Genomic DNA, 25,565 nt, shown 5'->3' with positions numbered 1-25,565 from the left:
GTATCAGAAAATAGCAGGCCACTCTTTTGGAGATGTGTGAAAAAGACTGGACATTTTCTTGGCCTTATTAGCAGGCCAGGCACAGTAGAAATCCCTGATGTTCTCTTAAGGCCTCCTTGCCAATGGATCCTGTACACTTTAAAGGAATATTCCATCAGCTTCTGGGTTCATGTATCCTGAGAATGGTGGGCTATTTCTGGAATGATGATTTCTGCCCCGGTTAATTTTGATCTGACTTTGACAACTGTGCCTTCTCTTTCCCGGGAGGTTCTACTTGGCTCAGAAGAAATCATCTGACCAGACTCAAAATGCTTTTGCAGAGTCACCGGCAGCTCAGCACCTCGCCCCGCCCCCCAAACATGGGCAGTACATCCGTTTTCCCAAACTTGAGCTGAGGTCGGGAGAAGCAGCTGGGTCTGTAATGAAAAACGCAGCAACCCTGCACACAAAGCGCACTGCCAGGGGAGGCCACTGTCAGTTCTTAGTTCCTCAGTGAGGTCTCCAGCCTGCTTCAGTGAGACCTTCTGGCCTGGATTTCGGACAGGGCATGCAGGCGGGTCAACTGCAGTTCTTCAGTGGCCATGAAAGACTGTACGTGGCCAAAGGCACTTAGACATGTCCTGCGTCTCAGAGAGCCCTGGGTCATGTTAAACCCTGGCAGTGGTCCAGCTTCTGCTCAGCCAGAGCAGCGGCTGCGGTTGCTTTCCCTGAAGACAAGGGTGCAAAAATACACTTAGTGATGAAACCTTTCCTTGTAAATACCCCAAAAGGCCATTGTTTGTTTCTTTCAGGTTTTTTAATTAGGGGTCTTCTGTAAGGAGAAACATAGTTTTAACCACAACTGTGTCTAAATGGAGAAGCTTGTTTGCTTGCTTTTTTTTTTTTCTATTTTGGTCAGAGCAAATTTTTAATAAGAGGTTCAAATCTTTTTCGAGCAAAGCAAGTGATCTGCACTCCCACTTCTAGATTACGCTGAGAAAATGCATTCGGCTCCCCTCTCAAGAAGCGCAACTGGGCCATCACGCTCCATGTATCCAAGCTTGCGGTAGTGTGGCACATGCAGGATGTCGGTGCATCTTAGTAGGGAACAAGGAAACGGTGAAAGAAAAGAAGAAAAACCACAACCCGGGTGGCATTTCCATTGCAACCTTCTTCCTACAGTAAAGCACTGGGAGTGAAAAGGGAAACTATCTGCCTTTTAATAAAATGTGTCGGTCGGAAAAGGTTCCCCCAGATTCCTCCTTGTTTTTTATGCTGGAAAAAATAAAGCTATACATTGGGGGTGGGGGTGGGGTGGAACGTTAAGAAAGATTAATGTAATTAATACATTAGAGCTACTGCAGTTGTCTAATTGCTTCTTTTCTGTTTCAGTCCAGTTCTGTTTTCCTCCGTCTGTCCTGCTTTATTTTCCTTGTTAATTATTACAACATTAATTACTTTTGGTGCCATCTAGTGACCTTCCTGAGGTTTTTTTTTCTTTCATTCGATCAGAAAGCGTCCCCAAAGTCAATTCACGCGGATGTACTGCCAGGTAAGGTAAGAGTCACCCTCAGCCCCTAATAATGGAGAATGCCATTAGGCATTAAGTTCTGCCAAAACACTGAAACCGACAACCCCCATATATCTTCCTTACGGCTTTGGATCTGATTTCTCTAACTACAGCTGGCAGGGCCCGAAGAAAGCAGATGGGTTGATTCCTTACTACACATTTGAAAGAGTCTAGTTTCTATTAACACCCTTCTCGCTAAATCACGCAGGATGCAATAGAAGGAGATTTTTTTGAGCAACTTAAAAAAAATGGTGAACTTGTTTTTGAATGCTTATGGAGATACTAGTGACAAACTGAAGTCTGCTATGTGTAGACCAGGAAGAGCCAGTTGGGGGTAGTGGTTAAGGCATCGGGCTAGAAACCGGGAGACAGTGAGTTCTAGTCCCTCCTTAGGCACCAAGCTGGGTGACCCTGGGCCAGTCACTCTCTCTCAGCCCTAGGAAGAAGGCAGTGGCAAACCACTTTTGAAAAACCTTGCCAAGAAAACTGCAGGGCCTAGTCCAGGCAGCTGCCAGAAGTCAACACTGACTTGAAGGCACAGGAAAAAAGAAATTCTAGAGACTGTGAAAAAAAACTTCTAGAGACATTGTGTAGTTCTAAGAACTGTGGACGAAAAGTTCCAATTTTCACCTTTTCCTCACCCTCAAGTAAACCTATATAAGAGGGACATCATACAGGACTTCTGCTCAGTTTGTACTGGCAACTTTAAAGGAATGGAGTTGTCTTCAGAGCGATGGTATTTTTCCTTTGTTTAATGTTAAGGATTGGTCAAACTTTCTATTGCACTTCATTTGATAATAAAGGCTCTAAATCAAGGCATTTCCTGGCAGTGAACGATCAGATGGCGAAAGGTTCTGCTGTCTCTTCCAGAGAGGTTTTCGCTGCCAAGATAATGTTCCCCTTTTCTGGCACTTATGCCTGGATATTGCTGTCAAGCTGCAGGCTAGTTTGGGAACCACATTCTTACAATGCACATTTATATCATTTTCATTCCAGTTAACTGTTTTGCCTCCCCCCCCTCCCTGAAGAATCCAGGAAAGTGTAATTTGATGAGATGGCTAAAACAGCTCCAGGAATCCAAGTAACCGCCCAGAGTCCCTCCTTGTGGAGGGAGATGGGCGGTGATAAAAATTGGATGGATGGATGGATGGATGGATAGGGAGGCAGGCAGGCCGGCCGGCTGGCCCAGGAACATTAGGGTGACTAGCGAGACTGCTAAAGGTTAGCGCTTTGCTTTGTACCCCGCTGGGTTCCCATCTAATTTCCCTTTTAATTGAAAGAGCGTTTTTAAAAGCATTCGAACAGAGAAGCCAGGAGGCTGGTACCTTAGGATCAATGGGCACCATACTGCCTGAGCCAGGCTTGGCATTACTGTACACTGAAATCATGAGAGATTCCTCAGGTAGCAAAATCTCTGGAGATCCCTCCTGATACCTCTTTTTTATAATTCATTGGCTCATTTAACCAGTGGAATACGCAAATATTCTTCCTTAGTTTCTTCTGATAAAACCTTTTGTACCGTTACTTAACACCATCTCAGAGACTGATTTCTAATGTTGCCTTTCCCCCCCCCCATTGCCGTTAAAATGCCTTGCTCCCCTTTACGTACGTTGCTGAGGGAACATCCCCCTGCTCTCCTTGCATGAGAACTGTCTCAAGAAAGATCATTCATTCTCAACCGCCCATGCAGACCTTTTTTACTAGCCTGCTCTCCAAATGGAAATGCACATATTAAGGGCTAAATTCCATCCACGCTTCCATCCATCATGTATATATGGCCTGAGTCCAGATCCCAGAGAGATAAACATGCCCTTTGAGGCAGCACCTGACCTGGTGTTAAAATAAAGCAACAACTGGTAGAGTAAAAGGGTGTTCCAGCCAGCACATATTTGGGTGATGGTTTCATTAGAGTTTGATGAAAGCCATACAGTACCTTTGTAGCCAGACGACACTCCATCACCCTAATATTGAAATGAGAAGTCGCGGCCTTGTTCATTTCAACGCAACTGTTTGCAATCACAAAAATCGCTCCTCCTGGAAGCTTCACATCAGTTGCCTTTAGAGGATTAAATTCTAGCAGCTTTGCCTATGGAAAGAAGGAACAGTAGAAAATAATTTTAACAGGTAGCCTGAATCAACCAGCTTGATTGATAACTGGCAAATAGAGGGAGAAAATGTAGAAGCAGGGAAAGACTGTATTCCTAGGTGCGAAGATTACTGCAGATGCTGACTGCAGTCAGGAAATCAGAAGACGTTTAATCCTTGGGAGAAGAGCAATGACCAATCTCGATAAAATAGTTAAGAGCAGAGACATCACACTGACAACAAAGGTCCACATAGTTAAAGCAATGGTGTTCCCCGTAGTAACATATGGCTGCGAGAGCTGGACCATAAGGAAGGCTGAGAGAAGGAAGATCGATGCTTTTGAACTGTGGTGTTGGAGGAAAATTCTGAGAGTGCCTTGGACTGCAAGAAGATCCAACCAGTCCATCCTCCAGGAAATAAAGCCAGACTGCTCACTTGAGGGAATGATATTCAAGGCAAAACTGAAATACTTTGGCCACATCATGAGAAGACAGGACACCCTGGAGAAGATGCTGATGCTAGGGAGAGTGGAAGGCAAAAGGAAGAGGGGCCGACCAAGGGCAAGATGGATAGATGATATTCTAGAGGTGACGGACTCATCCCTGGGGGAGCTGGGGGTGTTGACGACCGACAGGAAGCTCTGGCGTGGGCTGGTCCATGAAGTCATGAAGAGTCAGAAGCGACTAAACGAATGAACAACAAAGCCTGACTATGTTTAAAATCAATAAATCAAACACCTTTAGCTTTGGACATTTTTCTTCTTTCATCTCAGGGAAATCTCTAATTAATAAGGGGAAAACTAACATCAAACCAAACAAAACAAAACTAAGCAATTTATGAACACTGGCACAAAGTTACTCATTGAATCTGAGCACTTTTCCTTCCTGGAGACAGTTTTTGAATTTTGTCACCCAGGATATTATTAATGTTTATTTTATTTCTTTGAATTTTTTTACCTGACACAATTGACAAACTTGATAGTCATTATTATTTAGCAGAATTAATAACTCCAGATCAGCAACATATGTATTTGGCCTGCAATAACCACAGGGCTTTTTAATCAAGATACAGCAGATAGTCTGTTTCCAAAACTTAAACATATCCAGTTGTGAGAGAGATGACACTTTAGTGCTACATTTTCCCCATACTAATAACATTGCACACATTTCAGCCCTTTGCCTATTATTTATTGTGGCAATTATCCCAAAGCACTTCTTGAACACCTTCCTCATACTGTTCAGGTGGTACATACAGTTCCTTTTTCTGCAAGAAAACAGATGGATTGGTCCATGCCACCTCCTTCAGTGCCAATGTAACGTTCGCTCTTGCTGCATAGGTCAGCCAATTCCACCTATGGAAACACAACGTTAAGGACACAGAGAGTTTGGAGGATATTCCTGCAGACATTCTTTACAACTGAACTGATGCAGTGCTGGTATACCTCTGAGATCCTTCTCGTTCCATGCATTCCATACTACATGAGCTAATTATCACATCATTCCATCTATAAACTGGTATCAGCCTGCCTGAACTCAGGTCTGTGTCTCCCTCTTACCCTCTGATGGATGCCATGATTTCTCAGGAGGAATGAATGATTTTCTAAGCCGCCTGTTCTTGATAGACATGCCATTTCTGCCTCTCTTCACTATTGATGAGTTGGTGTTAATGGCTGGCTGGGCTGGAATCTAGGCCAGAGGTCTGTGCTCATATTCAGCTCCCCCCAACAATCAGTGGCTTAAACCAGGGATACGTGAGACTGAGCTGCAGCAAGGAAACAATTCTGCTGTCTTAAGGCAAAAATATGATGGCCACCTCCTATCCATTCCAAAAATGTTGTATTAACTGTGAATGGTAGGACACATAGTTGCCAAAAATATAATTTGCAGCACCTGAACTGTCTAGTCATTCATTAGGTTAGCTCCCAGTTTTAGAGCTTGAAGTTGGTTTAGCGAAAATACGAAGCTTAGATTTATGGGGTATTATGAAGGTTGTACAGCTATGCATGGGGTTCAGAAGGTGAAATGGTGTCAGCCTTACCAGGTAGACCAGACAGGAAAGACAATCAGATGAGCCAGTCTACTTTATTCTAAGGCTACATTAACAGGATCTTTCAAGTCTGAAAGTACAATTCTCCTGCTGTCTCCTTTACCCCCAAGAAACTAGGGTCTCTTCTGAGCCTCTTGCCCCACCAACTATCCAGCTGCAGACTATGCTGTCTCTTATCTGACCATTCCCTAGGCAGCATCTCTGAGCCCAGTCTCCCAAGGTCATTCCCACATACCATTACAAATGGTGAAGTTTTCCCCACACATGCACTAATAGAAGTAAGAAGTAGAATTTAGTGGGGTCTCCAGAATAAACATTTGCCAGTTCCCTAGTCTTCCCATGGTACTGTCTCCTGGACCATATAACCAGATCAGTGGAGAATTAGCCACCAGTGACCTTACACCTTGGAATCACCTTGTGTCCTTTTGTGGTGGATTTTGGCAGTGCCGCTGGTTCTCAGGAAGGAGGGAGCACACTCCAAGAAGGGGAAGGAGATAAGAGGAAACATAGTCCAGAGGGCCATTGTGGGAAAACCAAGAGATTCAGAATAGCCCCACCCTAGAGCTTTCCCAGGTTATTCCCCCTGAGGTTAGGTAGAGTTGCTTTAGTCTGGCAAGATTCTGTCTATACTGTGTAAGCAAATAAAGAACTGAAGCTCAGCTGGACTGGTTCTTGGTCGTTCTTGGGCTGGGCTTGACACTTTTCTCCTCTGGCCCAGATTTGTTTTTGGAACCTGTCTACATATTTCAAGGAACCCATCTAACATTGTAGCTTGTTGGTTGTGCGAGTGTGGTCTACCTATTGCCTATCATTGGCGCAGTTGCTCTGATGTCATAGCTCATGATGTCTGGGAGCTGGACCAGGCTGCTGGCTTCTTTGCGATTACAGAAAAACCTTTGTCTTCAGCATTCCAAAGAGTACAGGCAATATTTGGCCTAGCTGAAGAACACTAGCAGTTTCTTTAAAAGACCCTTAAGCAGCACTTGCTAATACTGTTTGGTTAAGAGGCCCTTCCCAGAGATTTTTCCTTTGTGACAGGCTACATCAGAGATCGCTCTCACGCAAAAAATCTATTAGGAATACTAGAAAATTATACACAGAGAAATCCAAGACTGGTTTATAAATCTGGGCTATGGGGAATATTTAGGTTTTCCTGTCTTTTGAGTCCAAACCTCCGTGTCAGTCTTGGCCAACCAGCTGATCACCACAGATGTCTTGAACTTCAACTCTAATAATTCTGCAGCTAGTCGGCTATTTCCCATTCTGTCTGCGGGATTATGGCAGCTGAAGTTCAAATGTCTGAAGGGCAGCAGAAAGTCTTCTCCTAAATGCAGAATGCCTAGGATATTAGGATTACAAACATATTTTTTCCTTAATGTATTTTAAAAAGGATTACAAACATCTTTTTCTTCCTTTCTACATGTTTATAAAGCTATGGTGACTTAAGCTAGAGTACAACCAAAGAGACATTATCCAGTACATGATGTGAGATAAAGCCAGCAAATCCTTGGACTTGGAATGTGCACGCCTGCCCACTTCTTTTGTTTCCATAAAGGCACTGAAAACAGACTAAGCTGTAAAAATGTGAGCTCAGAACCACCTAATCAGAGTGAATGGCTTGCAAATACAGTGAAAACTGATAGAGCTCTGTTTCACAATGCTCCTTCAACTATGTAAATTCCCTGGTAAACTCTTAGCTGAGAGGATAGAACAGTCAAAAGGGGATTAACAAACCTGAAATGTACATGAAGCCTGACGTGTAGAAATCTTCCAGAAAACTTGTAAGTAGAACTGGAAGCCCCACACTGATTGTCCAGATTCAACAGAAGTTTTTAATACAAAAGACAAAAGGTGACTGTACTTCCTTCAGTGCTCTTTGGGGGTAAACTCAAAAATAGTAATAATGAACTGCGGAGTTCTAATCGCTTTTAGATAAATGAAAAGGACTGGTGTATTATCTTAGCATATTTAGCACCAGTTTCTACTCCAGGACCATCTCTAAATCTATTTAAGGGGAACAGTAAAAGATAAACATATACATATATGACATAATGCTTAAGAAAAAGGGTTTGCCCTCGTTTGTCTACTGCAGCATTGACTCACTGTGAACTGTTTTCTAGTAAACATGCATATGTTTCTGCTCTAAAGGATACACAGAGCTTGATTTATAGCACTAAGTATTAATGCTAGGTTGCAGGTGGGGACTATGATTGGGGAAACTTCTGATGGCCTTCAAAGGTTTTCACTAAACAGTAAAGACCCCCATTTTAGATCCATGCATTTGTTGCAGAAGTGGACCACGTCTTAAGCCACCTCACGGAGGCCTTCAGTAAGCCATTTTCACAACAATCAGGAAAATCTTCACTTAACATCTATATACTGTAGCATTATCACGACTAGCCATGACTTTACCTTAGAGGAGTCCTCTTGCACAATCTTTGTGGAATTTGACATATTTCTTTTTGGCATGAAATAACTGCCAATGGCATGTTTTCCCTAGTTCGCAGACTTTGTTGCTTTTTTTTTTAACCATAATTTTATCACACAACTGATTCCTGATTCCATACATAGCCTTTTTTCCAAAAATGCCTTATTGCTACCAGATTTTTTGAATAATCACAGGAGAAAAAAAGAATGTATCAGTGGACCATGGAAAAATCAATTATTCATCTGCACAGGAGGCATGCAGTCGTATGTAACATCAAGTTATGAGGCCCTCGTCTTTATGGTTTCCGATTCTTCTTGTACATTGTATCTCATACACTTGCTGGTTCATAATTACCACTACCATGAGCCTCAGAGACTTATCAACCATGTCTTTTAGCTACTTCAGAAATCCTGGCACATATTCTCTGGAAGATGACTGTAAACATCCAGCTTTTAAAAAAAATTATACAGATAGAAATGGCATAAATGTCCCTTGCAGTGTTTGCTTTGAACTAGACTCCTCATAATATAAATACATGGCCATTTAAGTGTCAATCTCAAGCTAATTAAAGGCTGTTTCCACAATACCCAGAAAATGGTTAGTCTTCAAGGTACATGATACGCAGTGAAGTTCAACCTAGTTGTTGTACAGATCCTTCGGATGGGAAACCACTTGGAAGCCAAGCGCTAGTTGCTTTGAGCAGCAAAACAAGAATGTGTTAATCAAACATAAATAATGCAGAATCACCCAGGCAGGCTGCAGAAGCAGTACTCAGATTGCAACGGAAGGACAGAGGGGCCCCAATTCTCTTATCTAATCACAACTGATTAGCATGAAGAGGCTCTCTTTTGCAGCAGATTTTTCGAATTATGACTTCAAATGAACATTTATTCTGCTCGGACAACCAAATCTCTTAGATGGGTTCTGCTTTTTAGCTACTGTTTCAGATGGCTAGATGGAACGTGATTTAACTAGAATGGAGCGGTGAGGGAAGCTTGGTGATCTGTTACAGCCTCCCTTACCTTTCTCTAACGTGAGCTCTCTGCAAAAGAGCCGAACACTTGATTTTCAAAACTTCTTTTTGCAAATATAATCCGGATGTTTGTATCAGTTGCCAGCTATTAATCCCAGATTGACAGCAGATGAACCAAGGATGTTTATCATTGGTGGTTATACAAGAGACTGTGTTTAGGTTTTTTATGTTTATGCAATGAAATAACATTTAATCAGAAAATATCTAATTAGAAGAGCAGAAAAACAACATTATCAAGAACAGTACCACAGTCTGCAATACTGCTCCCACTCTCCCAATACATGCTAAATATGGTTACAGACATTAACAAAAACAGACCAATTTTGAGGATAATACTATTTCAAACAAGCCCCTTCGTTGATTTTCATCCCCTTACTCTTAATTGTAAGTTTTGAGCTTTAAAACTAAACATACTTTCAGACATTCGTATTTATTATTTTCCTTGGGCAAACTCAGTTGGTAAAATCCTGCAGACTGAAGACTAGTGGGATCTAGTCCTGCTTCATTTTGACTAGAACTCCAAATTTTACTATGGAAGACAGGTGTGCTATAGTGCAAGGTTCCTCAACCTTCGCAACTCTAAGCTGTGCGGACTTCAACTCCCAGAATTCCCCCCAGCTTTGCTGGCTGGAGAATTCTGGGAATTGAAGTCCACACAGCTTAGAGTTGCCAAGGTTGAGGAACCCTGCTATAGTGGCCCAAGGACTGAAACAATACCCCCTACATAAGCCATATGCTGATTGTGGTCACACATACTAAACCATAAACCAGAATTAACAAGTCACAGTGCCTGTCTTTACTAGAGCTCGCCTTCACAAGCATGGTAGCACAAACAAAGCATTTCAAAGGGCTAAAGAAGCCATATAGTTCTCAGCAGAAGTGTTTTCTGTTATATTAGGAAGACCATTAGATGGCAAAATGAGGAGAAGGAGAAAGAGGAGGAGGAGGAAGAAGAAACCACCACCCCCATCTAATTTGGTGCAGGAGTTGTTTTTCAGCCAAAGCTGATAGTTACCTCCTTCACTGCTGTCTTGTGCTCCCACCCCTAGAAGTCCTTATCCAAGCATGAGGCAGAAACCCAAGAATCCAGGATTCCGTGGAGGTTGTGCCTGACCCATCCGCCATAAGGATCAGATTCCAGCAGCTGAGTCTGACCCAGAGCTGGAAAGTCTGTAGAGGTCTGAAGACTGCAGACAGCTCAGGATATGCAGCTAGAACGCTGAGAAATGCAGGAGTGCTCAGTCGTGAGAAAAGACTCTCTTGGAGCAATGGTCTACTTCGAAGTTCAATTATTTGGCTTGCCCTTAACGAGCAACTACGGATGCTGGAAAGAAGCTTTGGAGGCCAAAGATAAAAGCCTCCACTCAATTACAGCCACCCCAGAATTGGGGTCAATTGGGGCATGCTTATATAGGTCATGTGCCAAGCTCCTGATTATAGATCGTTTTGTAATCATCTCTTGTAAAAGGCTTCTTGCTCAAGGTTCAGTACTCTTGCTTAATTTCAGTCCAGTCCTGTTGCTGATCTTTGGATTGTCTCCAGGTTGTTGCCTCACAGTGGCAGAAGGTTACTTCTTTGGCCTCTGTGTTTGCTGGCCTGTAAACTAGGATAATTGTGAGTAATAACCATTAATTCCAGCTCTCTTGCTTTCTGTTCTTTAATTAGTTTCCAATATATAAGAGGTTCACAAGAGTCTTTCCAGGTCAGTGGGTGTGTTTACAGCTCTGAGATGGCTGCTCTAGCAAAATGGGTGCTGGATGGATGGTTTCATGATATGGCTAGCGGGATGGAGTACGTTCCCCCCAAACACAAGTTTAGCTGAGGGTAAATTGGGGTGGCTGCTCTTTAGCTTCCCTCTGGTTTTTTTCTTTCTTTTTAAATAAGTGGGCACTGTAGCTACCTACTACTTTTGTTTAGGGACAATATGGGGGTAGGTAGGTAGAGGCATTCTTGGAAATACAGGTAGTGCTAAATGTTAGCAGTTTCAGTTTGCAGGGTCCAAGCTTCCTATTTATTTCTATTATATTTAAAAAATAATAAACTAAGCACGTTGCTGAAAGAGGTGATAAATTCTTTCTGCTCCCCCTCCGCTATAGAGTTCTCTTTGTCCTTAAAACATGTACTGTTTGTTTCTCATGAGTTCAGCTACAGCTCATAGAAGTTTCTCGCCACTTCTTTGCCAAACCAAAGACCTATTTGCCATATCCAAAACAGCTTTCCCTGCTTCATAAGAGTATCCATGACCTGTCTGGGAAAGACCTCCTGCTCTGTTTAAATAAATTGCATCTATTAATTTGGGCGGGAGCCAGCCTGGTGTAGTGGTTAAGGCACCAGGCTAGGAACCGGGAGACCACAAGTTCTAGTCCCACCTTAGGCCTGAAGCCAGCTGGGTGACCTTGGGCCAGTCCCTCTCTCTCAGCCCTAGGAAGCAGACCACTTCCAAAAAGCCTTGCCAAGAAAACTGCAGGGATTAGTCCAGCCAGCCACCAGGAGGCAACACTGACTCAAAGGCATCAAATAATAATAACAATAACAATTTAGGCTAGGGCAATTTCCAGGATGTTATTCAAAAGAAAGTGCAGTTCCTGGCATGAAAAAGGCTGTGTACTTCTATCTTGTTAGGTGAACAAGTTCAGGTCATGCTGCTCCAAATCCACCCCGCCCCCCACCAGTCCATGAAGTCTACTGAGATGTCTTACCAAACTATTTCAATTCATAGAGGAGGAGGGGACCTGCCACCCAAAATACAGAAAGCAATTTTAAATGTTGTATCCAAGTTTGCTACTGACATAAGTTTAGTGGGAAACAGCAGGCAATCCTGGTTCCTTAATGTTGCCTTGTAAGAAGCATGCATTTAAAGTTACATTTATCCAACTAACATGATTTCTTGTTTATGCTTTTCTTAGCTGTATACCTAAACAAGGCCTTCAATAAGCTACTAGATAGTTAAAATGCATGTATTTATTTGCTGAAAGCCAAGCTAATTCCAGCATTTCTAAATTAATACACTTTGCAATCCAAACTGATTTTCAGTATTGTTTAAACTGTACTGCATATAAAAGCTTCAGCTTTCTAATTCTAAATTTCAAATTTTAAAACAAAACCTTGATGCAACTTGGAGCATGCACATTAGGCAGTTTAGATTAAGAGAATTCTAATCTGATGAAGTATTGTTTTAAACATTTCTGTTTTCTGGAGTTAACTGATCTAATTCAAGAGCAATCAGAAAGAGCTTAACATTTATTTGGTGTAACTTCATCATTCATAGTGTTCAGATGGATGAGACCACTTTTTCCTGAGTGTTCCAAATAATCCAGACCGAAAGGTGAGAATGTGCAATTGCATTTTCAAAGGACATAAACATCAATCCTTCAGCAGAACGTTTAACATTTTGATTTCCTTTCTAACTAGAAGATAAGCATTTTTCAAGGGAGGACCTATGTGTATTTAACACATGATCATTTTTAAGAATGTTGTCCATTAACATCCCTCTAACTCTTTTACTGTAATACAACTGATGAATTTTAAACTATATGCAAAGTTGAGCAGCACTTTTTTGATTCAGGTTAATGTCTGTTTCTCATATATTGTGCTAACAAACCACCAGCCATTCTATAACTGGGGGGAGAGAAGAGAGAAAGAAAAGAATGCAGATTGCAAAAACTATGCAGCTAAAAACACAGACCCATCATCTCCACTCATTCTTGGGCCACTAAGATGTCTCAGTTACTCTTAAACTTAAAGCCCTGATGTGACAACTTGGTTTGGGAACGACTGTTAAAATGCCCATAAAATAGAAATATTCCACTGTATTGTGGGAAATTAAAACTTCTTCCTCACCCCAAATGCCTCCCCAGAGCTGTGACTGGCCAACATACGTATACGATAGAAAGACTGTACAGTCCAGGACATAATCAGAATATCTGTTGCTGAGATGAAGTGCATTTTAAGCCTTGGTAGCATGCCAAACTGAAATATATTTGCTTAGCTTGATTTGTTTCTTTTTAGATCTGTATAATAGGAAAATCCATCCATTATGGTATCATGCAATAAAGCAGGCCACTATGGCCTGTCCAACCCGTAATTTGAAGAACCCTGGCTTAGCATTATGTCTGAACACAGCAAATTTATTTTTTTTCTGTTTATGGAGGAGCTACATCATTGGGTTCTATTTTTGTGTAATATCAGTGCATGAAAGATATTAGAAAAATAAATTCAGAATATAGCTCCTATATGAACAGGAACTAGTTTTTTTATAGCGTATCAATGGCATTCAAGCCTGTATCACAGCCCACAAACTAATTAAGCCTAAGTGCTTAAATGTACAGTACATTGATTCAGTCCTACTAATTCAACTTTTTCCAGTGTAAATACAGATACTGAAACATATTGCTTTCTGATTGGGATGGGTGGGGAAAGAGACATTAATCATATCTATCCAATTCTGGGAGTTGAAGTCCACGCATCTTAAAGTTGCCAAGGTTGAGAAACACTGTATTAAATCTTCATCTTGATCAGATCAACTTCTTGGTTCATTTACTGACATTACCCAAGTGAGTTTTCAGGCAAGATGAAACTGAACCCACACTTTCTTCTCTTAGATATTTGTAGTGCTAGCTTAATATCACCTTTATTCTGCAAGCATGTATGATTAACTGCATACATAGGGACTACCGTATTTTCTTTGAACTTCTTTCCATTAAAAAAAATTATCCTGGGGAAATGGAGACAATTTACTATTTGATTTCTAAAGTAACCAGAACAAAGTGTCTTCTACTGTAAATTGTCTGACAACATGCAACTTGTTGCTTAAAACAGCCTCAGCATTTCTTTTTGTATGCCATCTTTCTCTTTAAGATACAAAACACGGGGAACACATTTGAAAATCATTTTCCTAACCTAATCAAAGTTAGAACCAAAGTATATTTGTTTTAACCATGACTTAAAATAATTTTAGGATCAGATCAGTACTTTTGGACAAGATCTAGGAATCTCAGTATGTATTGAACTTCAACTATCAGAACTGCATAGCAGTTGGGAAATCTCAAGTCAGTCTCTGTGTCTTCAAGAAAGTAACAAATTACAAAATTAGAAATATTTTTTCTGTTATGAAATTACACATGAGTTGTCATTTATAGTGTAAGGACTATATTGATCATTGCATCTCTGCTAGGAAGAGAAGAAATGAAGCATTTTCCAATACAAAGGAAATAATTTAGCAAGCTTTGTCTGATTATAGTTTGTCAGAATACTATTCTGTGAACTCTGCCTGGTCTAAAGTTTACAGTTCTCTTGGTAGAATAACTTGGCTAATTTTTTAAAGATGGCATTAATCTGCAAGCCTCAAATGGTTATACCTTGAGTTCTTTCTTTAGATAATTTGTAATATGATTTCAAACCTTTATCGCAGTATTTTAAATATGACTATTCTTCAACAAATTAAGCAGTAGACTTCTCAACATAGCATAAAAAATAAAAGGATTACATGAGCAGTTTTAACAATTGTCACAAAAAGTACCCTTTAAACAAGAAAACAATTGAATAATCTATCCTGAAAATCCATGCAGTCTCAACTGTGCTGTCTGAAATTTAAGAATGAAGATGCCAGGCAGAACTCTCTGGGACTGGCATTCAGTTATGGCACGTTACCACTGAGAAGTTTATCTCCTCAGCCGCCCCCACATTACCTCTGATGGTGCAGGCACATTGTGATATGGCATTTCTGGGGAAAATCAGAATTGCCTGAGGAGGTTCTTATGACATATGCCTTAATGACAAGTGGGTACAGTCCAGGACACTACTTGGCAGAATCTCCTCTTGCTTAGTAAAAAGACGAGACTAAAATGGGGTGGTAGAGAGCATCTGGGGGAGGAAGCATGGGAAGAAGTCATCTCAGTAATAGTCTTCTGATAAATTGGAAGGTGGAGAAAGACAGTCAACACTGAAACCTGCTCAGCTGGATTCTTTTTTCTCTGCCACCCCTGCCCCCCTCCAAAAGGGCCATTACCACTGTGGGAAAAATCCAAAACATGACTATATTTTTTGTTAAATATTTACCGTGTTTTTATGTACCATTGTTTATATTGCCATTTTGGAAGGACTCTTTCTCTGAAAGGACACAAATAATTATTATAACTGTCTATTTTAAATGGCCCTTTTGTGAGTCACCACAACACAAAACTTCCATCAGTCCACTTCTAAGATAAACTGCTCAATTACTAATTGTGGAAACAATTCAGAGTTTTGAGGTTTCTTAAAAAATATTTATGCATATTCACAAGCTTGAATTTCAACAGCCTGTTACAGAGTATGGTCTTTCTTTCCACCTTACCTTTGAAAGAGTCTTTCCATTCGCCGTAAGAGTCACAAGTCCCGCACAACAGACCAAAGCACTGGAGCTCGACAAGCCAGAACTTGGAGGAATTGTGCCTTCTACGAGGCAGTTAATTCCACTTGGGTTCTCCAGACTGAAATGATCCTAACAATATAAGATAGACTGATTTCAGCTTTAAAATTCCCTTTGACGATGTTCCTAAGCTCAATTTAATGTTGTAAGGTGTACATTTTGTCCCCCATCTCTTTTCATTACTCTGCAGCCTCCTGGGCTTCCCCACTTCCTGATCTGAAAAAGTACCATGGGGAAGAGTCTTAATGAATTATTTTCCTTGGGCTTTAATTGCTGAGAGGGAAGCCAGGAGGGCTGCAGACTTTGGAGATAAGACTTGTACAATAAAAGATATACCTTGTGCAATGAAGCACAAGAAATCCATACCACATCTATAAGTATATTGCTATTTTCTTCTACCTAAAAATTCAAAAGCAATTTCTTTTCCATCAAACTGAAGGAGAGTAATTTGGGGAAAATGCAGAAACAATTTTCAGTGTGGTCTTAATTACAATACTGTTTAAGGCTCATGTCTTTGAACATGTAGTCTCCTCTTCCTGAATCAGGGATCCTCATATAGCAGCTTAGTGAATACCCTTGGACTGAATGGGCAAAGCCCACTTTAGAAGGCTGTTGCTCAATCCACAAAGTCATTCTTATTCCAGACTCCTAGTATAAATCAGCAGACAAGCTACTGGGGCCAAAAAGCTCAACCCATAACCTAAACTATGTTAACAATTCCCCAAAACCCTACTTTGTCTATCAAAGATCTGGTGCACGCCAAATGGAGGCAGGCTTGTATGCCAAATGGGAGGCCGGCCTGTCAGATCAAATAAATATAATAAACAATATTCTGGTGAATGCTGAGGGAGAAAAAAATAAGTATCAGACACAATCACTTGGGTTAGGAATTGTGGAATGATACTTGCCATCCTCATTGCTAACTGAATAGTCGGAATGTGCTACCAGACAGTTAGAGAAAGACACAACTGAACGCTAGAGAAAGCCTTCACAGCTAAAATTTGACAGAATACATCTAGAGTTGATTTGTCTTGCATTGGATGGCAACTAATGAGTTGTATTAGAATGAAGAGCCCCATTTCATGTATCCACTCTTTTTCTTAATCTGGTTCTAAGATGACCAAACAGAATGCATGTAAAACACACAGGATGGATGCTAATGTCCTTCATCACAAAACAAACCTTGCATAAAATTATTCTGTATTTCTACACGCAGTTTTGGCAAAGGTAGGAAGTATGATTTCAATCTATTTCTCCAAGTGTTTTCATTTATAAATTCATCATGTGGTCTTTGCAGTGCTATGTTGCTCTGCAGGACATGGATTTTTTTTTTTTTCAAAAGCAGCAGCAAAGCATGGATGCTGTGTAATCAATTAAACAGTTGCATTAGAATGCTATGAATTCAAAAACCATTCCATAGGCTATTAGAGAAACAGCAGAGAAAAACTGAGCTATTGGCCAAATTAAACTCAGTAGCTAATTTACCCTGGATGAGATATCTGTTCCATTGAGTTCTTCAAATGTAATGTCTAAGTTATTTCAGTGGCCATCCAGAAGACAGCTGCCTCCATTAATTGCTTTCCATGCTATATTTTCAGTGTACTGGAAGATGTCCTTTTGTGTCCATTTTAATTTGGCCAGGAGGTAGGATGGCCATTGCTCTCCTCCTTACTACATCGCAGTTAGCAGCTGCGTCATTCAGTAAAGCAAGTTCTTCCCTATTTTTGGGTACATTTTTTTTCTTCCTGGGAATCTTTCTTCCTATGAGCTGAAAGCAAGCTTGGAAGAAAAACCTCTTACATTCCTGGCCTCAAATGTTTGGAAACCATAATCACTTGCACTGCAGAGAATTGACGTGTATTTCTGATTCCTAGGAAAAGTGTATCAGATTTTTATTTTTTATATTACCATTGCAGATGGAATGGAACCAATAGCTGCTTTGGCCTGGATCTGGATTTTGGTTTAAGAGAAATTTCGAGGAAATTTTCTCAGCTTTCCTGAAATTCACATGGAACTTGCATGCTACTCTTTCCCTTTTTCCATTTATCTACCTGGTTTTTGTTACCAGAGTGATTTAAGTCATTTAAATATGAAATGTCAAATTAAGCAGAAAAATGTGTTACGTTAAAGCATCCAAGAAAATGCAACATAAAACCTGCCTCAAGAGCTGCTAATGTTAGTGGCTGGGTGCCTAGATACAATCAGCCTCCATAAATTTCCTGAACGTAGCTTTTTGAGAACATTGTTATTGTGCGGTGCTTTATGGGGACTGAACAATAAAATCAACTACAGATCTGTCCCCAGAGAGAATAATTCGAATGGTAAAAAACGGATAAACCCACTGGCATGCATTTTTATGAAAAAGAAGGCAAAGAACCACAGAGCTAAACTTGACTGCAAATGACAGGATAAGCAAAAATTGTATATATTTCATTTTTATTCATTGTCCATAAAGCCACCCCCCATTTCCTTTTTATATATCTTGTTCTCAATGAACTAAATAAGAGAGATGCATGAACTTAGATTGCCTTTTTTTTTTTTTTTGCTTTTTTAAAATGCTGAGTTTGTTTCGGTGATAGTGACTAGTCTAGAAGAATAATTTCAACATTCTTTTTGTATTTGGAGGCTTACTAAATCAGGGCACGCTACCTCAGGATGGCTGGGAGCCGCATTTCCTCTAAGTATGGGAGAAGGCTAAGATGTTTGTTAAATTTTATTGAGGTTTGGAGGGTTTTCTTAGTTTTAAAAAACATTAACTATGTTACAGGTTTTGCATTAGTTTCTTCCCTCAGAAAGGCAGCAAAACCATGGCGGCAACATCCAACAAATTCCATCAGAGGAGGCTTCCAAGATGGTTGAGTCTCAAGCTCTCCTTCCCTGGTTTAAATTATATGTGAGGATAGTCAATCAATTTTCTGCTGGGCAGAAGATTCATCCTAAAACAGACTTCCCTGGCTTGGCATCTTCTAGATTTATCTGGAGCACGTCTGTACAAAACTTGCTTCTAAAAGAAAATGGAGAGCCCTCTGGTTCAAAGTTTATATATCTGGGAGGACCTGAACTCCTAGAATTCTCAGCAATGGTCATGCAGGCTAACAATTCTGGGAGTTCAGGCCTCCTCATCTGGAGGGCACAGTGTCCTCAGCGTAGGCCAGTCACTAGATCAGACGGCTTTTCAACCATGCCATGCTACACATTTTCATTTAGAAGTAAGTTTTGCCCATATTTAGCAGAGGTTAGCAAATTGATGACACAAATCTTTCTCTTGTTTAAAGTCCCCATTACCTCAAAGCTATTGGGACATGCATTTCCACAGAGGATATGGCCAGAGTCTAAAATGGGTGGAGCCGGAGCCTAAGTGGGAGGAGTCTACAACATGAGAAATGGTTCCTGGGCAGCCAGGCTGAGATCTGCATCAGTCTGGAGTATCTGCACAGTTTAAAAGATCGTGGGAAAACAATTTTTGGATGGAGGCCAGATCTATTAATAGTCTTTAACTATGCTAAACGAACAGCCTCATATGACTCAGAGTGGTAGGAGGCAGTATTGCAACCGAAAACTCTCCCCACGACCCGAATTCGATCCCAGCGGAAGCTGGATTCTCAGGTAGCCGGCTCAGGTCGACTCAGCCCTCCATCCTTCCGAGGTCGGTAAAATGAGTACCCAGCTTGCTGGGGAAGGTGACGACTGGGGAAGGCAATAGCAAACCACCCCGCTCGAGTCTGCCAAGAAAACATCGTGAAAGCAGCGTCCCCCCAAAGGGTCAGACATGACTTGGTGCTTGCACAGGGGACCTTTCACCTTTTCATGCTAAACGAACCTCTGCTTTCCAAAGCTTTATGTTCAATGCTGACAAAACTGGTTGCTTCTAGATCCATTTGACAATCCTGATCAAATCCAGCACCACAAATTCTTATGTTGCATATGCTTATATTTCTATGAAAAATTGGCAATCTCTGGAAAGCCTGATCTGTTTTAGAAAGGCTGAGTCCCCTTCCACCCTCTTGACATATTTCCAATATTACAGCAAAATTCCTGCAACACCCACAGAAAACAGTTTAAGTTAAACACGTTCTGTGTACTACTGTAAATTGCCCACAAAAAAAAAAATCCCTTTTAGGCACCCAAACTATTTGCTGTGAGGCCACTGCTGACAATTTCCCAACAGAGAGAAACTCATCAGATACTTAACCAGAAATGGATTAGCAGACATTCCTTTGAAGATGGATCAAACTTTCACATTTATCATGGAATATGCACACGGAGGGAGAAGAAAGTCTCTGACTCAAAACTGAACTTTGTTTTATATACTGAGCTGTGCAGGACTTTTCTTTCCAGTGGATAATGTGCTCAATTCAATATGAACAGATTGTGCCCTGGGATTCTGTCTTACGTTTTAAAAATAAGTATATATAGAGGAATTGTGAAAAGTAGTTCTGAAATTCCTAATAGGCCACTTGCCAACTTTTAAAAGTCTAGATCACAAAAAAGAAAGAGCTACAATTTATAATACTAAACATTACATGTTATACTATTCAAGTTATGTTGCTTCCTATCAATAAATACACAGTAAATATAGATATTTTGTACACATAGTGCATACTCACTGCATATTTTTAAAAACAGCATGAATTTAACTTTCTAACATATGTATTACAACATTTATGTTTTGCTTTTCATTTTGTTGAAAATCCCAAAGGAGAATGATGTAGATTGAAATTACTTCACCTGTATTCCTTTGAATCCACATAGAAAATAGTTGTGCCATAAAGGTTTTGTTTGCTTTATTTGAATGTTATTGGCATCTGTATTGAAATCCCTGGGAAATAAACAGGGAAAAGCAAAAGCGTTTCAGAATAGGTTTACTATAACCCATACTCGCTCTCTGTCACATAAACCACTCATACATATCTACTGCCACCTGCCGGTATAAAAAAAACTTTATCTTTGCCAATTATATTCCTAAGCAAACATTGAGAAATTAAACCTCTGCCAATCATTTTTCTCTCCTGATGGGAATTTAAATGGGGACAAATTGTGGTATCCTCTTGATGGTTCCCAGAACCCTCCTAGAAAAGTAGGTCCAAAAATATTGGACCCTTTTGTTTTTATATTTGGACTTAAGGCATAAACCAGGTGCCTTAAGCTTTGCACAGGGACCAGAAATCCACCTCACTCCTTAAGACTCCTAAAGCTGATCCCCATTCAGCTTTGGAAAGCAGCACAGTAGGTAAAATCAGTGCAGTTGATGGTGCCCTAAAATGTAAACTAGTTAAATATAATTAAACTCTCCGTTGGGAGTTCATTATCTCTATTGTTCTAGAACTTTATCTAAGGGATGATCTTCCAAGATCAGGATGTAAGAATTTAAAAAATGGTGTAAATAATTGTAAGTTGAATACATGTTTAAGACATCTTTTGGCTGATAAGATGGCTGTGGCATTCTTTTTAATTGGCTTTGTTTCGTTTTTTAACTTGATCTACTGTGACTATGATATGATACTTGGTTGGCTCTCACAATCACCTGGCTTATTCCTTGGTGGATTTCTCTGCTGCTTCCCAGGCCAAAGGAGCTCTCAAAGAGGACAAGAAGTAGGATAGGGAGGAAAGCATTTCCATCTGGGGTTCAGCTCAGTGAATGCAAATTAACTATGGTAACATTAGCGTAAATAGGATGAACATCCCAGCTAAACACTTGTTTCCATCTAAACACTTGGATTTTTAATTGGAGCAAGTGTTGGGTAATCTCTTTCCTCCCTGTGTTGGGGATCCACCAGGAAAGTTTGGAAACAAGTCTCAGGTCTACCAACCTATGTCCTCCATTCTTGTTCTTTCCCCTCACCAGAGGAAAGGTTAAAACAACTAGTTTCCATTTTAATAGTCCTGGGTGTCTTTGTTCTATAAGATGCAGATGATGAGATCTGAAGGTACCACACTAGGCAACTAGCTGGGATCCACAGACTATTCAGCATACACAGTGAGAAAACTTACACATTACACTAAGCCAAGAATGTTTGTTTGGCTTTGACTTAAAATTTTGTGGGAAAGAAGCTATTATGATTTGTCAGCCCTGGTTTATGTGATCAACTATGCTTTATTTAAAAAAACCCACAACTTAGCACAGTGTATGAATTCCAGGTATCAGCAACGTACTATTCATTTTTTTTCCTTTCTAAAAAGGTCTGTCAGTAAGAATGAACAATAATACATAAAGGAGATGTCACCCTTGTTTGTAAGCATTATCTGTTGTTACTTTTTGCTGTAGAAACTAGCTTTTCAGTCTGCTGTTTCCCTTTGTTCTCCCCAAATAAACAAAGATCTTGTTTCCTCCATGCATTTTTTTCCTTTACAAGCTCAAAACCCAAACATTAAACAAGATGTGGATAATTACATGGGTATCATTGTTCCCCCTGGAATAGATTGTTATGATTTAAGCCTGCAGACCACTGGAATCTTTTGCAACCACCTCAGACCAAAAGTGAAGCTGGCTTCTAAAGTTGGCCCATTCATTTTCAGACATCCATTTTTACAAACTTGTGAAGCGTGGTACTGTGTAATTAGGAGAAATAAGTAAAGGCAAGGGGAAGCAATAGACAATTGTTTGCAAGGAAAACAAGCTTTTCAATCTGATTTTTTTTTCAATGTGTGCCTTCAAAACATTGTTGACTCCTGGTGACTGTCTAGACTAGTCCATGCAGTTTTTTTGGCAAGATTTTTAGAAATAGTTTGTCACTGCCTTCTTCCTTGGGGTGAGATATACGGACTAGCCCAACCAACCAGCTGGTTTTGGGCCTCAGGTGAGACTGGAACTCACGTCTCTTCTAGCCTGATACCTTAACCACTACACTAAACTGGCTCTCGCATATCCGATATAAATTACCAATGCTATAATTGTATTACATTTTTATCTGAAACAAATTAATCCCTCTGAGTAGATTATATCCCGAGTTCTCCAGCAGTTTTGGGAATCAAAAGGTAATTTTTTAGCATTTTTAAAACAGTTTTCAGCTCACATAGATAACTAAACTCACCCAAGGTGCAGCAGAGATTTCCACAACCTAGTGCCCAGATGTGTTGGACTACAGCTCCCATTAGCCATGTTGGCTGAAGTGTTGAGAGCTAAAGTATACACATGTATGTACTTCCAGGTGCATGAAGGTTGCTAATAACTCAATTATTCAATGGCTTAATTCTGAGTATCATATAATGGATTCTGCTGTGAGGTTTGCTCCATTTTCATACATTTCCCTTTTGTGATATGCTTATTAAATTGCATGCCTGCAGGGAAAGACTGTGCCATTCTTTAGTTGCTGTGAAGCACCTATAAAACTTGAATTATAACAATAAAAGTCAGTAAAAAAATGGCACTTACAAGTACAAGGGATTTGTATTAGCCAAATGGATAACTGGACTGCTTAGAGGTTCAGCTGCTATAAGTATGTCTTGATCTATGGCCATTGGGAGCACAGGATATCCACAGTAATCTATATGTTCACCTACCAAAAAAATCAGAAAATTAAATTTTGTTACATAGCAGCCATACGCCCCCTTTTAAATCTAAGTATATTCTGCATGGGATGGTTTATGCTGAAGATTCTAGGACATACAGCTTACACCTTGCCTTATAGGGGTGGCTCTCAGTAGCCTGAAGCAATTTGATGGAACCGGAAAGAATGAGTTCCACCATGGGCTTCCGTGAGAGCTGATTCTCAGGTGGCTGATGGGTAGCCATTTCCTAAGCAATCAACAGGTGCAGCCTGCCCTTTTTCATAACAGAAACAATCCGCCTCCACTTTCAATAAAAGGAGCAAGAAAAACTTCCCAAATTTGCTTATATATAGGTTTTTCGTTTGGAAGTAGAGTACTTGCTAGAATTCTTGTGGTGTTAATCTCTTCCTTAATAAATCATATTAACTTGAACTCGGAGACTTGTTCTTGGGATTAACAGCATGCAGGCCATGCCAGGTAAGGCTGTCAAAAGCCTGACAGCTTTCTTCTTTTTGTCTATGAGGCTGGAATACTCCTCAGTTGAAATGCTAAGTTTCCCCTGAAGAAGGAGCTAATATGAGAAATATTCCCAGTGTTCCAGGACTTGGAAACTGACAGTATGAGATTTGAGATTCCCTGATTATTGGAGAACTGATTCTAGGAATAATAATGGAATAAACAGACCTGTCATCTGGTCCACATACTGTATTTCAGGCAAATTTATTCTGGATTAACATGCAGTTAATTATCAAAAATATGTATACATTTATTTACTCCATTTGTATACCATCAAATCAATTACAGACTCACAGCAGGTTTACAGTAACAGTCAATGATAAAGCATCCACAATATACAGTTAAGAAAACAAAATGGCCATGGTAAAGGCACTGAATGAAAGGCTAAAAAATAACCAGAGCAAACTTAACCAATTAGCAGTAAAAATACACATCATAATAGTAATATCTCTATCAATAATAGTACAAGTGACAGCTGCTCTACTGAAGAGTGCCTTCTTGTATTGTTTCTGGAACATTAAGAGATGCAACAAGTCTTAATTCTAAGGGAAATCGCTCCATAGCACTGGAGCTGTCAGAAAAATTACATCTCTTGGCTTTCTTCCCTTTATTTCATGGAAGTGGGATTCGGTATATCCAAAAATGTCTCCCAGGAAGAATATATTGGACAGGTCAATTCAAGTAGGAGGTGGCAATCCTCCAGATACCTGGGCGCAAAGCCCTATGGCCTGGAGTAAGAAACAAATATAGACAAAAGTGAAAAATTCTGGCTGCCACCTTATTCAACTGCTCAAATGTTAACAAAATAATGTGTATTTTTTTAAAATATACTTTACCTATTAAGTTGACTCGCCCTGGTGCTCGAACATAAAATTTAGGTGTTGATTTAAATTTAGAGATGAACATCTTCTTCAGCTTCAGCAGTCTGAAAAGGAGCAGCAATACAAATTTGTCACCCATACAAATGTCAAGGGATACATTTCAAAATCTAAAGTCTTCAACCAATTTGACATGAACAGCCTCTAGTTTTGTAAGCTAATGGAGCTTCAATATTTATAGGTCATAGAGCTTCATTCCAGCAATCATGGCTGCAGTTATTGAAAGTGAAAAAAGGTGAAAGGTCCCCTGTGCAAGCGTGGAATCATGTCTGACTCTTTGAGGGGACACAGCTTTTGTGACGTCTTCTTGGCAGACTATAGCGGGGTGGATTCTCGGGTAGCCGGCTCAGGTTGACTCAGCCCTCCATATTTCTGAGGTTGGTAAAATGAGCACCCAGCTTGCTGGGGAAGGTAACGACTGGGGAAGGCAATGGCAAACCACCCCGCTATAGTCTGCCAAGAAAGCGTTATTGAAAGTAATAATTTGTGTTGTTTATTCGTTTAGTCGCTTCCGACTCTTCGTGACTTCATGGACCAGCCCACGCCAAAGCTTCCTGTCGGTCGTCAACACCCCCAGCTCCCCCAGGGACGAGTCCGTCACCTCTAGAATATCATCCATCCACCTTGCCCTTGGTCGGCCCCTCTTCCTTTTGCCTTCCACTCTCCCTAGCATCAGCATCTTCTCCAGGGTGTCCTGTCTTCTCATTATGTGGCCAAAGTATTTCAGTTTGGCCTTTAATATCATTCCCTCAAGTGAGCAGTCTGGCTTTATTTCCTGGAGGATGGACTGGTTGGACCTTCTTGCAGTCCAAGGCACTCTCAGAATTTTCCTCCAACACCACAGTTCAAAAGCATCGATCTTCCTTCGCTCAGCCTTCCTTATGGTCCAGCTCTCGCAGCCATATGTTACTACAGGGAACACCATTGCTTTAACTATGCGGGCCTTTGTTGTCAGTGTGATGTCTCTGCTCTTAACTATTTTATCGAGATTTGTCATTGCTCTTCTTCCAAGGATTAAGCGTCTTCTGATTTCCTGACTGCAGTCAGCATCTGCAGTAATCTTTGCACCTAGGAATACAAAGTCTTTCACTGCTTCTACATTTTCTCCCTCTATTTGCCAGTTATCAATCAAGCTG

At 40.5% G+C, this 25,565-nt stretch overlaps 1 protein-coding gene across 1 annotated transcript in view; it reads right to left on the bottom strand.

The window, feature by feature from the left end:
• GALK2 (galactokinase 2) overlaps nt 1-25,565 on the bottom strand; it is a 57,971-nt gene that overhangs the window by 28,768 nt on the left and 3,638 nt on the right. Inside the window, exons 2-7 of the mRNA XM_063313871.1 lie at nt 24,388-24,476; nt 22,920-23,043; nt 20,276-20,366; nt 15,473-15,619; nt 4,887-4,985; nt 3,483-3,635 (exon numbers count right to left, since the gene is read on the bottom strand). Coding sequence (XP_063169941.1) covers nt 3,483-3,635; nt 4,887-4,985; nt 15,473-15,619; nt 20,276-20,366; nt 22,920-23,043; nt 24,388-24,476 — 703 coding nt within the window. The remainder of the gene's footprint in view (nt 1-3,482; nt 3,636-4,886; nt 4,986-15,472; nt 15,620-20,275; nt 20,367-22,919; nt 23,044-24,387; nt 24,477-25,565) is intronic.

Source organism: Candoia aspera, chromosome 13 (genome assembly GCF_035149785.1).
Source record: "Candoia aspera isolate rCanAsp1 chromosome 13, rCanAsp1.hap2, whole genome shotgun sequence".
Taxonomy (NCBI): domain Eukaryota; kingdom Metazoa; phylum Chordata; class Lepidosauria; order Squamata; family Boidae; genus Candoia; species Candoia aspera.
Note: the sequence above shows the minus strand (reverse complement) of the source record. Positions and strands in the feature narration are given on the sequence as shown.